The 17106-nt window shown below is 39.3% G+C and overlaps 1 protein-coding gene across 1 annotated transcript; it reads right to left on the bottom strand.

Annotated features, from left to right (window-relative positions):
- Window positions 1-11298: 11298 nt before the first annotated feature.
- Window positions 11299-15187, bottom strand: LOC130860267 (protein S100-A11-like). Its single transcript, XM_057748215.1, has 2 exons — window positions 15181-15187; window positions 11299-11606 (listed from the first exon to the last, which is right to left on the bottom strand). The coding sequence occupies exons 1-2, from the start codon at window positions 15185-15187 to the stop codon at window positions 11299-11301; spliced, it is 315 nt and encodes a 104-aa protein (XP_057604198.1).
- Window positions 15188-17106: the final 1919 nt, after the last annotated feature.

Here is a 17106-nt window from a genome sequence, read left to right as displayed (position 1 = left end):
ATATATACATATACATTACTACACACGTAACAGCAGGAATATACTTTATTATAAATACGTATTATATGTATAAAAGCATAGTTTATGTTGAGTATGTGTTTTATATGATATATATTACTTCAATAAATATATTAAAAATATTTTGTTAATATGTACCATAATAAGTATGTATTACTTCAATTAAAAGTTAAAAGAAGAGAGTGGCCTAACTAGCTCTCTTTTCTATTCCTTCCCCTCCTTCCTCTCTCACTCAATCATTAGCCTTCCTTGCAGTCTGGCTGCCATGCCCACCTTCAAAGATCACCAGATTCAGTGGCCCCTGCTAGACACTTCTTCCTCACTGGACACTGCTGCCATGCTCTCCTGGCCTTCTCTCCTGTTCTGAATGCCTGACCAGTGCTCCTGGTTCTCCTCCCACTTTGTGGGTCTTGTTGCTACTGTTAATTCTACCTGGGATGCCTTTTCTCTCCATCTCTGTCTGTCAACGTTCTGCCTCCTTGTCAAGCTCTAACTCAGCACTTTCTCCTAGAAGCCTTCCCCAGTTCCCCTAATTCTACATCCTCTGTGCTCACTTGGCATATTGAAGGTAACTCTGGAGTAGAACTCTTCTCATTTATTCAACAAATGAATGCCCATTATGGACCAGGGACTAGAGGTACTTTCTGCCCTGTGTTAGTTATTGGTAATATTAACTTTTGCTATTTAAATTGCAAGGAACATAGACTCACTCAATATCTTCCTTCAAATACATGGGATTGGGTAATGGGAATTTCTTATCCCCTTGCCATCTAACAATTTGTTTTCTTCTGAGAATAGAAAATATTATTGGATTTATGACCATTTTTTCCAAGCAAAATATGCCAGAGGTTATGTTACCCTCTTCCAGCAAGATGTTTGTGAGTTTGCACTGAAGAATAACTAACGCGTGTAAACTCCCTCTCCATCTCCACCCCCACTCAAAGTCGTTTTTGTTCAGGGATCCTGTGGGCTCAACCCTGATTTTAGGCAGAGGTTTTTTTTTTTTCTTTGGCAGTTTGCCTGGGCCCAACCTCTCCCCCACTCCCACTCCCTGCAGGGTCAATGGCTTTAGTCTAGAGGAGACTAAGTACAGCTCAGCCCTCTGTCCTGGGGTCAGTGATGAAAGTCCTGAACTAGCAGTCTTCCCTGCTAGAGTGAGTGGCCATCCTGTAGAAGCTAAATTGTAGGCTGTATCCCCCTCCCCTGTTTTCTACCCAAAATATGAATGAACCACACCAGACTGGACCCCAAGAATGTCTTTACAATGGGAATTGTTCTCCTTTGGCAGAAGGTTGAAAACAACAAGAATGAAATCTCGATGCTGTTGGGTCTGCAGCCGCCGCATAGGCTGATTTCAGTTGGGCATTGCACACGTGCCCCTCATCTAAGAGGGCACCATTCACATCACAGATACCTTTATTAGTCTGAAAATGTTTGTATGTTTATTGTTTACCACAAAGATGGGTGGTTTATATATTTATTACAACTTCCCGGCAGATGGCAGTAAAGTGTCTTGTTGTAAGAGGTTTAATATATTTTGTTCTGCTTCCATGCACAAAAGAAAAATGAGGCAATAATCAAAACCAACAATAGATCTAACATCATCTAAAATATTTCTGCTTCTAACCAAGAAACTGCTTTTCTAATTGATATACTGATAGGCGAGTATTTCAAAAATTAAACAAAAAATCCCCATCGTTAGTGCACCAGCTAAGTTAATGTTTCATGTTGCATCATGTCATCCCCTGTTTATCTGCTGTATTCAAAAGGTGTGCTGAGTTCCCAGCGTAAGTCTGTAAGGACTTTCATTATTCTATGAATCACCATCAAGCTACATATGCTCAAATAATCCATAAAATAAATTATATGCACATAAATTAGAAATCACTACTTAATGACCTGGAAATTACGCAATAGCAACTACTTGTTGTTATGGATATTCTGTTAGTAAGAAAATCAACACTTGACAATATTTATCAGCTTGTTGATTATGTATTTTGTGTGTTACATACATGTAGGTTCTAAAATAAAATACTACTTACTGATTTTTGCTCAGATACTATGACAGAGTTTTTAAAATTGATTTCAGGATCAGAAAACAGAGAAGAAAATGAAAAAGAGTAATTTAGTTCATTAAATACATTTTGGAGAAGACGGAATGGAGGGGGTGCAAACTGCTGGATTAGGATGTGGAAGAGAAAAAGAAAACAAACTGGAGATCGATCTATCTATTGATATACATATATGTGTGTATGTGTATATATATATATATATATATATATATATATATTTTGCCTATCCAGGTACCTGGCTATGTAACTTGAATATTTAACAATTTGAATATTAACAACACTCCAGCTAAAATTCGTCTATCTTGTGTAAGAAATTATGTAACTTTTTATCAAATTTATTTTCACCAAATTTCATCAAAGTTTATTAAATTTAACTACCATCAGTGCAGGTGGGAAGTTTTCAGAGATTGTGTATTCATAACTTCTTACTAATCATGAAAACCCCACATTATTCTGCCTCAGTGATTTCTGTGTTTTATTTGTATTGCAAATTCTTTGGGGATGGAGGAGAAATATCAACTGAAATGAAAACATAAGGAAAGATAGGCAGTATACATCGCACATTACTAATAATTACAGAGGATAAAATGCACTTCAATGACAGTGTTAAGAATTCAAAGTTGAGGGCTTCCTAGGTGGCGCAGTGGTTAAGAATCCACCTGCCAATGCAGCGGACAGGGGTTTGATCCCTGCTCCAGGAAGATCCCACGTGCTGCGGAACAACTAAGCCCATGTGCCATAACTACTGAGCCTGCGCTTTAGAGCCTGTGAGCCACAATTATTGAGCCCATGTGCCGCAACTACGGAAGTCACGTGCCTAGAGCCCGTGCTCTGCAACAAGAGAAGCCATGGCAATAAGGAGCCCACGCACTGCAACAAAGAGAGTAGCCCCCACTCACCGCAACTAGAGAAAGCCCGTGTGCAGCAACAAAGACCCAACGCAGCCAATATATAAATTTAAAAAAAAAAGAATTCAAAGTTGAAATATGTATTTGAAAGCTATGTATCGAGAGAGATGCAGACAAACAAAGATACTATGAAAATGAGAAACAACATTGGGAGCACACACTATACATGATTCAACTTTTGGCAAGGCCACATCTAGGGAGAAGATTATCCAGGAAACTACAAGTACAATGATGAGACTTGCCTTCCTTTTGCAGAAACTACACAAAATTTGATAACATAATGGTACACTGATTAACAAATAATGTTACACATTTTTAAAGGCACAAACTATAAAACCAAATAATTAAAATTATAGTAGACGAAATGAATGAATTACTTTTGAAAAAGGTAAGAAATGCAAATATTGCTGGGTCATTTCAGATACAACCCCTGGTATAAACCATATAGAACACATAATGTTAGATTTGTGCATTTCCAACAAGCAAACATGTTACATGTGAATGTCTGGACAAAGGAGGTTGTCCAGCAGATGACAAGACAAAAGAAAGCATATACGTATTTTCAGAAGACAGCTTACAAAAATTGAATCTAAAGAAATACTGGATTCAGCACTGCCACAAGTATGTGTAGAGAATGTAATAGGTTGCTACAGAAGATCCTCAAAAATAATTCTAGGACATTCTATATTTTTTGTTTTGCATCTCCTTTACATTTGGTATTGAATGATGTGGCAGAAATCTATTTTGACAGCACTGAATGTTTTATATCATCCAAGAAATTATATAATTACTCTTTTTGCTTCAACCAAATGTTGAAGTATGTTGAAAATGCATTTACAGGACATAAAACTTTAAATCATTGTTGAATATGAGATACGAAGATTGAGTAGATGCCATCTTGCTACTAAAACTTAATTAGAGGGAGTATGCAGTGCATATGGATGATACGAATAAAAACAGATTCTCAAATACAAGTCACAAGTATACTTTTGAAAATATTCTTTTTTTTAAATTTTTTATTTTTTTTATTTTTTTGGGGGTACACCAAGTTCAATCATCTGTTTTTACACACATTTTTCCTCCCTTTCTTGACTCCCCCCCCCCGCGTCCCCCCGACCCTCCCCGCCCCAGTCCTCTAAGGCATCTTCCATCCTTGAGTTGGTGAGCATATTAAAGAATTTTATGCATGATTCCTCAATGTATAAAGAACTAACAATCTAAATTTGTCTTTTTATAATCTAATATTCTCCCACCAAAATATTGTAACATTTTTGTGACAATAATTTACCAGCTCCATTTCCAAACAACATTGAACCTTTAGGGTACAACTAATTTTGCCAATATTAGTATCAGTGAAGGATGTGGTACCTCAAAATTAAATACGTTAAAACCAAGGTAAAGTCTACAATGTCATAAGAAAGACTGCCAATCTGGTGATCATTTCTATAAAATATGAGCTGCTTTAGAAAGTAAGCATTAAAACCGTCAGAAAGAATTATTTCTACCAAGGCAAGATGTGTATCAATTTTATAACAAATTATTAAGTCCAAGTGACTTAAATTTCTAATATTATTAAACATTTGAATTTTCTGTCATTTTATGATGAGTCATTTACCTGCGCAACTCATATAAAAGCACTGTTTTTCTTTAGTAATTGTTATTATGGAGAAATAATTTTTTTAATTTGAGGAAGGGGTAGATTTTTCAAATTTGTATAAAATGCCAAATGTTCTGGTGGTAGCCCTGGTTTGGGTAGTGTACTTAATTAACAAGTAATAAAATGACCTATGAAATTCACTTGCCTGGTGTCAGGGTTTTGGTATCATGAAATTCCTGTCTCGTGTGATTAGAAGAATCAAAGTATAATCTGGCCTCCAAGTAGATCGTTACAAGGATATTCGTGGTACTAAGGAGAACAGAATTCGAGACCATGGGTCTGTCTCCCAGATATCCAGAAACACCAACCACCAAGACCTCACGGGAGAAATAGGCGTTTTGGTCCTGCATGGCTTAGAATCCTAGAAGCAGTAGCTAGTCCAGGGTCCAAGACAGCTCTTGCCATCAAATTTCTTTGTTCCATCTTCAGCAGTCCACATGCTAGCCATCCAAGTGACTATTCTTTCCCTCCCTCCTTCCTCTTTCCTTTCTGCCTTTGCTACTTTCTCTGCGCGGTTCAATTCAAGAGAGAGGATGCGATTGGACTAATATGGTCACTTTTGGTCATGCTGGACAAAACTCCTTAACTAGAACCCCCTTGCTAAGGGGGTGCGAACAGGATCCCCTTGTGACAGCTCTTCTAAGCAGGGGCCAGTGGGCAGGAACCCCTTGCTTTCAGAAAGGGGGTATACAGGCTGACTGTGTAGTGAACTTTTTTTTTTTTATTCATTTATTTATTTATTTTATTTTGTGTGTGTGTGTGTGTGTGGCACACGGGCTTAGTTGCTCCGTGGCATGTGGAATCTTCCCAGGGCAGGGCTCGAACCCGTGTCCCCTGCATTGGCAGGCGGATTCTTTACCACTGTGCCACCTAGGAAGTCCTGTAGTGAACTTTTTGAAAACAATCCTTTGTTTAAAAAACACCCTTGATGGAGATTTTCTATATAAAGAGCATCTGGTTTTGTGAATATAAGAGTAATATTTGTTTATTTTAGAAAATATAGAAAAAGATAAAGAAAAAAATAAAATAATCACTGTTAATATTGCTGTATTTTCTTCTAGTTAGACATGTATACGTAAGTATACCTACATACATCTAAAAAAATCTCTGTAAGATTTGGAATTACACAACTTTTTTTTTTTCATGTATATTGTGAGATTTTTTTCCTAGGTCATTAAAAAATACTCCCAAAACGCCCTTGCTAATGGGTCCCTCAGACTTCAAGAGACTGGCCATCATCAGCTACTTCACTGTTGCAGGAGAGATGTTAATTTTAACTGGGCTTCATCTGTATAAAAATGTTGGAGGGGATGCTGCGGGGACAACTCAGTATGTTGTGCTTTGGGGCTTTCACCCCTAGGCCAGAATGAGGCGAAAGAGCTGCCTTCTGCCTCCAGGTCAGCTCTGGCAGCCCGGCCTCCATCTGCACCCAAGGAAGCTCAAAAGAGGTAGAGGGCCTGGCCTGCAGATTTTCTGCACATATTTATGGGAAGGAGTTGGTGGTAAAGGGTTACAGGATTAGAGAGCTAAGCCGAAGGGCCGCACCTGGAGGCAGTCCTGCGTGCTGAATTACAACAGGAGCCTGGGAGTCGTATAAATGAGTAATGCTCCATGATGCTCTTTTCCAAGCGAGCTGCAGAAATTGGCAGGGGCCCTTCAGTGTGTTGTCGATGTGTCTGGAATTCAAATAATTTGATTCTGAGATACCATGACAATGGGAAGCAAGGCATTACCTTGAGAGAATGATGGCAGCGACAGCTGCTGCGACCAATATTCATGGAGGATGTGGCGCTAACAACTGTTCTCCATCCGCTCTCCTCCCGAGATGTCTATCCTGCCTCCTTGCTGTCGCCCTTACTCAAGGGCATTAAATTAAAAAGTAATGTTGCTGGTGATTCTTTTTATTTTTTTTTTCCTCGTCCAGGCAGTGAAGAATGGGGGAAGTGAAATAAAAACCTCGACTGAAACTGATATGTCTCTTTTAAAAAAAAGATGCTGACATTAGACACAGCTCAGAAGAGCACATGTGAATATCGGGTGGCATTGCAACGTGTAGCATCACTTGCTTCTTCTTTTAAATTTGTCTCTGTTGGCTGAACACGGTAATATTTTTCCAAGGTGTAATAGCTGGGAGGATTCTGTCAGTAATAACAGGAGATCTGGTGAGCTGTGTCCTGTTATCTTTCGAATCACAAGGCATTTTGCTTGTGCTGGTTGTTGTTTCCATTAGGGGAGCTGATAAGCAGATTCGGACTTTATTTGCCCAGATATAGTGTCCATGCTACCTCCTGTTTGTAGAGTTGTTTAGCTTTTCTGAAGCACTTATTTTAAAAAGCCTTTTTATCCGTGGCATAGCGTTCTGGAAAAGAACCGTGGACAGGGACTGTGAGCTCTTGGTCACAGGTTTGCCACTGTGGCTTTCTTTCTCTATATCTCCTTTCCTCCGTCTAAAAAAGAAAAGTGTTGGTCTTTTCCTCCAGGTCCCCAATTCCCTGATTCTACTATGTCGTTTGACAATTTATACTAATAGTAGGATTGACAAAATTCCCAGGTATCTTGACTCCACATTTCCTACAAAAATCGTATTTTTTTAATATGAATTGAGCAAATTTAACATTTTGACTCTTCTTATTAACTTATTAATTAGTTCTGAGAATGTGAACATGTACAGAATAATTCCAGCTATTTACAGAGCATTTACTCTGTGACCGGTACTGTTTGAATGCTTTATTCACTTACACAGCAACTCCGTGAAGCAGGTAGGTAGGAATTGTTATCCCAATTTTACAATTGTAAGAAATGATTTATAACATATCTTGTTTCTGCTACAGAAGTACTTTGGACAAACAGACAGTCAAAAAGAGATAATGAATGGATGAAAAGTCATGGACAACATGTCCCCAGATTCAGCCTTTCTCCTGGATTTGTGAATTTAGGGTCGAACCTTAAGACATGAAGCCAATGTCCAAGGAGCAAAGATAAATTCTGCAGAGATAGCAGTTCACTTTCATGGAAACTGTCCAGGAATGTGGTCATGGGTCTGCACTGAGACGTTCTGACTGACTCACACGTCTTTTGCTGCAGAGTTAGTATTGCAACTGGCCAACATTTAGACCATTATTCCTTCCTAGGTAGCAAGCACTTCATTGCAGCCATAGCTCCAGGAGCAGAGTCATTGTTGTGCTAGGGAACCCTGGTGTGCCTAATAAGGGTTGCACTTGGGTCTATATTATCAGCACCCTTGGAAAGCCTGTTGGGCCACAAGTGGCTTCCTCCCATCACTGCAGCATTCTGTTCTATATGTGCCAGGATATGGAAATGTTAGGAAGCCTTAGAAGAGAATTTGTTCTCTTCTCTACTTGCTCTTACTGGGAATGAGAATTCCACTAAAATGTCCATTTCACCAAAAAGCTCAGGACTTCCTTGTGTAACAAAAACAGAGGATATCATATGTAAACCAGAGTAGCCACACAAAATAATCCAGACGTATGCCTATTCAAGAAAATGAAATCATATTTCATTAGTGCTCCACCTCTCTCTCTCCTGAGCAAGGTAAACTATACTGCTTGTATCCAAAAATATTGTTAACGACTGGAAGTTATGGAAGAGGTCAACTTCCCTCTGGCATTTATTGCCACCATCTTGAGTTACCACTAGAGCATGCTGGCCCAGAAATGGTGCCAGGCAGTCCACTCATTTGGGCCTCCTTCCCTCCCACTAGAGCATCAGGCTCTTAGCCTTGCAAGTCTAGACACATGATCTCATCAGGGTCCCGGGGTGATGGGAGATGAGAAGGCAACTTACGTGAGATTAAACTATAACCAAGAATGCAGTTATAACATTCTGAAATCAAATTATCTAGGGAACTGGACACTCTTAGGGACAACTCTCCCTGTAGGAAAATTCTCAGGGAAGCCAAACCATAACAGAAGGGCATTGTGAAGGCCGCTGAATGAGTCAGACAAAGACAAGAGGCTTAGAAAATGTCCCTGAGCTGGTGACTGAATTTTGTGTCAGGTACTGTGCAAAGTACTTGACATATGTTATGTAATTTGGCCCAAAACCACCCGTAATATTATTACCTCCACATCGCACCTGAGGAAACCAAGACCCAGAGAAGTTAATTATATTGTCCAAAGTCACACAGCTATTGAGTAGGTCAAAGGGTACAGACAACTGTTCATATATTTCTAGCCCTGTTCAGTGAGAGACGATGGTTAGTTTTTAAAATAAGTTTTGAGGCATAATTTATATATGATCAAATTCACCAATTTTCAGTGTTTAATTCAATGAGTTTTAACAAATGTACAGTCATGCAGCCATGACCATGGTCATGATATAGAACACTTACACCACCCCCAAAAGTTCTTTCATGCCCCTCTGAAATCCATACCCCCTACCCCCAATCCCAGCTCCTGGCAACCATTGATTTGTTTTACATCACTGATTTTCCCCTTTCTAGAACTTCACGTAAATGGATTGTATAATACATAGCCTTTTGTGTCTGGCTTCTCTTAGTGCAATGATTTTGAGATCCATTCATGTTGCCTGTATCAGTAGGTTTTAATTTTTCCTTTTTATTGCTGAGTAGTCTTCCATTTGTACATCTCCTTTAGAGAAGTGTCTATTCAAATATTTTGCCCATTTAAGTTGTTTTCTAATATTGAGTTATGAGTTCATTATATTCAGGATATAAGTCTTTTATTAGATACACGTTTTGCAAGTATTTTCTCCCTGTCTATACCTTGCCTTTTCATTTTCTTAATGGCATCTTTGGAAGAGTAAAATTTTTAAATTTTGATAAAGTCATTTTATCATTTTTTTATTTTAGTATTTATGCTGTTTACATTGCATCTAAGAAGTCATTGCCTACCCAAAGACTGCAAGATTTTCTTTTATGTTTTCTTATGGAAGTTTTATAGTTTTATGGATTACATTTAGGTCTATGATTCATTTCAAGTTAATTTTTTTGTATGATGTGAAAGATTGAGATTTATCCATTTTTTTTTTCCGGTATAGATCACCAATAATTTCAATACCATTTGAATTACCATATTGAATGGCCGTGACATCTTGTCAAAAGTCAATTGACCAGATACGTGTGAGTCTATTTCTGAACTGTCTACTTTGTTCAATTGTTTGTTACTCTAATATCACACTATCTTGATCAGGTAGTAGGTGAGTCCTCCAACTTTGTTCTTTTTCAAAAAATTGTTTTGCTATTTAGATCCTTTGCATTTTATGCAAATTTTAGAATTAGCTTATCAATTTCTACCCCCTAAAAAGTTTCGTGGGATCATAATTGGGATTATGTTGAATATACAGATCAATCTGGGGATTATTAACATCTTAACAATATTAAATCTTCCGGATCCATGAACACGCTACTGCTCTCATTTATCTAGGTCTTGTTTCATCAATCTCAGCAACGTTTGGCAGTTTTCAATGTACAAGTTGGGAACTCTTTGTTAGATCTATTCCCAAGTACTTAATATTCTTATGTTATTTTAAATGGTATTCACTTTTCTTTCAGTTTCTGATTGTTCTTTGCTAGTCTATGTAAATACAACTGATTTCTATATTCTGTTACCTTGTTAAACATTAGTTCTAAGTTGTTTTTTGGAGTGGGAAACGCCTTCAGATTTTCTGCATAGACAAGCATTCTGTTCATGAAAAGACAATTTTACTTCTTCTTTTCTGATCTGTCTGCTTTCTATTTCTTTTTTCTTGCCTTACCACACGGTTAGCATCTTTAGTACAATCTTGAATAGAAGTTATGAAAGTAGTCATCCTTGAATTGTTCCTAAACTGAAATTGAAAGTATTCAGTCTTTCACATCATGTATGATTTTAATTGAGGGTTTTTCACAGATGTTCTTTATTGTATCTATATATATACACACAACACATCCTGTTGGTTCTGTTTCTCTGGAGAACCCTGACTAATATGTTGTGACTCTGGAGTGTGAAAATTCATGTGTGTGCTTTAATCAATTCTGGAATATTATTAGCCATTTTCTCTTCAAATATTTCCTCTTCCCAGGTCTCTCTATTCTGTCCTCTTGGAACTCCTAGTAGGCATAGGTTGAAACTTCTCATTCTAACCTCCATTTTTCTTAATCTCACTCTGGGTGATTTTTCTTAACTCTGTCTATGGGCTCACTAATTCTTTGTTCAGCTGTCTAAACTGTTTAACCCATTCATTGAGTTTTTAATTTCAGTTCTTTTGTTTTTCTTTCTAGAAGTTCTGTCTGATACCTGTTCAAATCTACCTTTTTTAAAAAAAAAATAGAGAATTGTTCTTTTAATAGATTTCAATTCTTAATATATTTAATCATTTTTAAGCATATTTATTTTATATTATCTTTTAAACTGTTTTCTATGAACTGAAGTTCTTGGGGTCTCTGTGTATTGTATTTTCTGACACGTTCATGGGAGGAGTATGTACTTTGCATTTTAAGTTTTTGTTTATTTTTTTGCTTTAAAAAACAATATTGTTTTATTATTACCAGCAGGAGTGGCCTGCATGGGGTGGTGGGTGCACCAGGGTCAGGGTATGTGGGGGCGGTGAGAAGTAGATGATAACTGGGAGGCTGGAAGGAAGGAGAGTGGGGCTGGAGACCAGGCCCAAAGACTCCTCCAATCTACTTCTGGGAAGAGGCAGACTTCATAAAGGATTCATGGCAGGCTATGGCCACACTGCCAATAAGATTAAGAAATTCTTGGAAATCTAGCTGCCCATCAGAGTCAAGGTCCAGTTTCTTCATCTTTCGGTCAAGGACACCAGGTTCCTTCTGGTTCCTGGTGAAGGCACTCAGCTCTGTATTCATGAAGGTTAGGAAGTTGGCCTTGGAGAGTTTGCTGTTGTTACCGTCCCTTCCAGCATGCTTTTGGAAAACAGCAATCAGAGACTCGGTGCACCGCTCAGTCTCTGTAGGGCTGGATATTTTTGCTGTGTCGGAGAGGAGTGAGGCAGCGAGCAGGGAGCGGTGGCGACGGTGAGCACTGGGCAGCAGGCAGAATCTCTGGCCTCCCGGGTCCGGCTCCACCCGGCTGCATTTTCCTTATTGATTTAAAGCTCATCCTGAGTGAAGCTTTAGTTTTCCGTGGAAATTCTGCATGATCTAAGTTGCAAGTACGTCCCTTCAGAGTAAGCTGGTGTTTTCTTCTTCCTAGTGAGACAGGAGGAATCACTGGCCCAGTGTAGTTTTTGTATTATAATTTCCTGGGCTGTGCCTTTATTGTAAATTCGGAATCTGTACGCAGTAAGCCTAAGGTTTTGAGTCCCCCCCACCCCTCCAGGAGAAATTTTATTTGCTCTCATCCAGTGTGTCCAGGCGGAGATTACAAACTTCCTTGACATCTCTCTGAGTCTGTGGATAGGTTTTTTTTTTTTCCAGTCTACCCTTTCACGGTGGATGTGGCCCTTTGCTATCTCTGCTTTTATGTAGGCTTTTGCTTCCAATCTCCCACTTCACAACAATTCTCATATTTTAATCCCTGCATGGAGCCAGACTGCAGTGGCCAGTAACTCCCCAGGACATCTCAGGATCAGCTTTACGCAATTTTTCCCACCTCTATTTCTGGACCTAATATTTTCTATGTTTGCTTTTCCTGCAGCTCAGTTTTGCATTTAAATATCTTTGGATCGATTATATTCAACATTTATAGGTGTTGTAGGTTATCTTAGGCTACCATCTTGTCCAGACTAAATGTTCCCAGTTTGGATTTTACTACATCGTCATGGGTGTGGTGCATCTTACCTTCCCTTGTTCAGTAATGCTGGGTATACTCTTTGTTAGGCACCTTGGTTTGGTTATAAGCCATGGCAGACAGGATCAGAAGATTCACACTCTAGAGTTTCCCAGAGGGAGAAGGGGTGGGGAAGAGGGCAAAATGGGTAAAGGGAGTCAACTGAATGGTGACGGATGGAAACTAAATTTTTGGTGGGAAGCACACTCTAGCGTACACAGAAGTACACGTGAAGCTTAAAGAATGTTATAAAACAGTTACCTCAATTTAAAAAAAAAAGATTCACATTCTTTTCTATCGACGCCAGTTACCCGGAACTTAAGACCAACTATCTTTTTTCCCTTCAATCACCAGGTAAGGAAGGAAAGATTTGTCTATATTCAAATGAAGATTTTCTTTCCTTAGTAGCTCATTTCCTCTGATCACACGAAGCAAGTAAAACCTTAGCGAACATGGCAAATTGTGTTGCAACAAACACCGTGAAGACAATGTTTCTTCAGCAAAAAATGACGCTCAAGATGGCTAAGAAGTCCCTATTAATAGTAATAACAAGAAAACAGCCATGTTTTTTAGTGTCTGCTAAGTAATTTCAGCTACCTCTGAAGTGTATCTTGACCTCATTGACTTTTCTCCACCCTCATTGCAAACACCCTCGTCCAAGCCACTGTCATTTCTTACTCGGATTATGCAATATCCTCCCATCTGGTCTCTCAATAAAAATCATATTTAATAACAATGGTGACAATAAAAATGCTGCTGAGAATCAGAGTTTTATTGCTGGAAAAATTGTAGGAAAAACTATAAGAGAGTTCGTTCTCTAAGTTTGGACTAGATAATTTCAAAAATCTTTTTTAGCTCTAAGATTGTATTACTCTGATCAGTGATTTTCAAACTCTCCATGGAGTAGACCAGCCATGTTTCTTTTTTAATTTTCAAGCCACCGTGGACGGATACTTTGGTAAAATACAATAAAAAGTGAATGACTAGAAAAATTTTTAAATTGGATTCAACAGACATAAGATTATTCCTTCAAATTGCTTTAAAAGTTTCTAAACGTGTTTTAATTATGGCTTGCCGCATAATAAAGAGGGGTGGGATAGGGAGGGTGGGAAGGAGTCGCGGGAGGGAGGGGATGTGGGGATAAGTGTATAAACACAGCTGATTCACTTTGTTGTACAGCGGAAACTGGCACAACAGGTAAAGCAATTAAACTCCAATAAAGAGCTGAAAAAAAAAATCTCAGAACTCAGTGGCTTCAAACAGTTATTTATCTTACTTGATTTCTGTGGGTCAGAAATTCAGAAGCAGCTTAGTTGACTGACTCTGGCTTGGGAGTCTCTCGTGAGGTCACGTTCAAGGCATGCCAGGGCTGGAGTCACCCGAAGACCTGATCAGGGTTCAAGGTGGCTTCTTCATATGATAAGCAAATGCTGGCTGATGGCAAGAGGCCTCAGTACCTTTTTACCACGTGGACCTCCCCCTAGAGCTGATTGAGCATCTTCATGGTAGTTGGTTTTCTCCAGAGCGAGTCATCCAAGAGACAGCTCAGTGGAAACCACAAAGTCTTGTATGACCTAACCTCAGACATCACACTCTGTCACCTCTGCAATATCCTATTGGTCAGACAGGTTAGCCCTATTTGATGCGAGCAGAGACCATGCAAGCATGAAGCCAGGAGGCAAGAATCTCCGGAGGCATCTTGGAAGCGGCTACTCAAATGCTTATTCCCAATTTCCACACCTCCCTGTCTGTAAACCAAATTTTGTGTAGCAAAGTCCTAGAGATAATCTACAGTAAGCTCCTCATTTTGCAGATGAGGAAACTGAGGTCTGCCTGAAGACATATGCCTAATTAGAGGCAAAATCATGTTTCCAATCTCCATTTCAGTCTTCTTTCTATCACATGACCTCACCTTTATATCTATTTTACCCACTATTTATCTAAAAGGTGGGGGTGGGGGCATTTGCCTTGAGCTGCTCATTAAGCAATGAGAACAAATCAGGTGGGGTGGAAGGGCTGCGACACACAGGAGCTGAGGCTGTGGATTTTCTCGGGATCGCCACAAAGCCATCTTCAAGGTGGCCATCAAACAGGATAATTCAGTGAGCCCAGCTCAAAAGCTTCACAACGTGACAATGGAAATTGACTTGATTTAGCTTCAAAGATTCTATTAACTCAGAGAAATGATGATTTTCTGGGAGAATTAACACACAGCCACTGGTAGAGGACGAAAGTCACTTCAGTGCTTTGAAACTTCTTTCAACTCAGTTCTTAGATCTACGTACGAAACATTATAGCTTAGATTCCTGGTCCTATAATACACGTTTCAGAGCCAGATGATTACATCTGGATCCTAATTTCAAAGGAAATGTAGAATTTGTAGCAAGTTCATTTTATAAGGTTGAGAAATAACCTGCTTCAGAAATTGGCACTAAGTGAATCCTCCTAAACCCGTCATTTACATTATTTGTGGGTTTGGAAGGCGTTGCTGGCTTGAGACACATGACCTTACTTCTAAGTCCAGAAGTACATTAAAATTGTGACAAAGGAAGAGAATATCACTGACTTCTATATTTTCCCTCTTTATCATCTCTCCTGTTCTTCTCCTAATTAAATCAAAAGGCTGAAACAAAAGTCAAGATTTCTGAAGTTTTAAAAAACTTTTTATTTGTTAAAGTGTCAAACTTATAGAAAAGATGCAAGAATAAAAATATGCATCTGTGTATCCTTTACCTAGATTCACCTGTTAACATTTATTTTTTGCCACACCTCACCCGGCATGCAGGGAATTCCCCTAACCAGGGATCGAACCTGCCCCCTCTGAGGCCGAAGTGCAGAGTCTTAACCAGTGGGCCACCAGGGAAGCCCCTTGCCTGTTAAGATTTTTACTCATTTGCTTTCCTATTTATTCCTCCTACCCTGCCCTCTTTCTGTCCCTGTCTCTCTCTTTTCACACACAGACACCACACATACACCACACATGTAAATTTTTCTTAATTATTTGAGAATGTTACATATGTCAGTGACCCTTTAGTACTAAATATTTCAGTGTGTATTACCTAATAATAGGGATAGTCTGTTATGTAACCACAGTATGGTGTTCAGCCTCAATACATTTAGCATTTGTGCATTAACTTGAACTAATCTACCCATTCACATTTTGATATTACCATTGCCCCTATGATGTCCTCTATGGCATTTTTCCCTTCCAGTACTGGAGGGAAAGTAAAGGGCCAGGTATTGGACTTAGTTGTCAGGTCTCCTTAGCCTTCTTGAATCTGGAACATTCCCACAGCCTTTCTTTATTCTTTATGACACTGACATTTTAAAAAATAGAGTCCCATCTCCTTCCTTTTTAAAAACACAATATTCATCATTTTGAATTTGCCTGGTAATTTGTCTCCTGCTTAGAGTCAAGCTCTGCGTTCTCAGGCAGAATGCTAAAACAGTGATGGTGTGTCCCCCACAGAGGATCACATCTGGAGGCACACATGGTCCATCCGCCTCTCACTGAGCACCTGGTCAACATGCTGTCCAATTTTTCTACTGTGTAATTACGGGTTTTCCCCTTGCCATGAATAACAATATGTGGAAAGGCACTTTAAGACCATCCAAGTATCCTGCTCTTTCTTTGCTGAAATTTAGCAACTATTGATGATTCTTACTTGATTCTATCCTTCCAGTATGATAGTTGCAAAATTATGACTTTCCATCTCCCACACTCTCTTCACATTTACCAATTGTCATTCAAGATTCTGCTGTAAACAAGACCCCTTTCTTCTGTTTGTTTATTATTGGTATGAACTCACAAATTCTTATTTTTCTCCCAACACTTTATATCATTTCTGTCCTTAATTATTTTGGTAGTCAAATTGCCCCAGATTTGGCCAGCCCCTTTAAGCTGGCTTCTTTGTCCTTGTGACATGCCGCCTGCATCATTTTTTTTTTTTTAGCACTTCCTTATTTTCTGGCACAATATGTTCCAGGCCCAACTTGTACCTCCCTTGTGCCCTCCCTCCACACCTCAGAGATTCCTGGGTTTGGACTTTGATTTGCCATTCAGTCTCAAAACTGTGGAAAACCTCATCTTCCCTGTTTATTTACTCACTGTCCTAGCCCCTCTCCAGCCAAAGCTGACCACCACCACCACCATCATGAAAACTCTTGGCTCACTTGACCACCTGCTCTACAAGGTCAAGGTTTGCTCTTGCCCGTGTCACCTCCTTGCTGGTCCAGGGGCATTTTAAATGTCACTTCCTCTTTACTCCAGACAGCCGCCCATGGGCTGATATAATTGTTCCCTTATCTGCATTTCCATAGCACTTTGTACCTGTCTTTATTATGGTGCTAGATCTTGTATCATTGTACTTTGGTTACATTTCTGGCTAGACTGAACTCAAATATTTTCAAATAACTCATTTTCCCTATTTTGCAGACAAGAAACCTGAGTTTCAGGGCGGTGAGCCTAAGAGAAGCAGCAGAGCACAGGGCGAGGCCTCGGCGACAGCCTACTTCTGCTCTTTGTTAGCTGTAGGACCTTAGGCAGGTGACTAAGCCTGTCTGTGCTGCTGTTTCCCGGGGAATCAATGTGGATGGTAATAAACAGGAATTGCCACATGGGGCTGTTCTGCGGCTTAAAGGGGTTAATGTTTGTAAAGCCCCTCGAATAGTGCCTGGCACATGGTGAATGCTGTGTAAAT

This window comes from Hippopotamus amphibius, chromosome 9, assembly GCF_030028045.1.
Source record: "Hippopotamus amphibius kiboko isolate mHipAmp2 chromosome 9, mHipAmp2.hap2, whole genome shotgun sequence".
In the NCBI taxonomy this organism is placed as follows: Eukaryota; Metazoa; Chordata; class Mammalia; order Artiodactyla; family Hippopotamidae; genus Hippopotamus; species Hippopotamus amphibius.
Note: the sequence above shows the minus strand (reverse complement) of the source record. Positions and strands in the feature narration are given on the sequence as shown.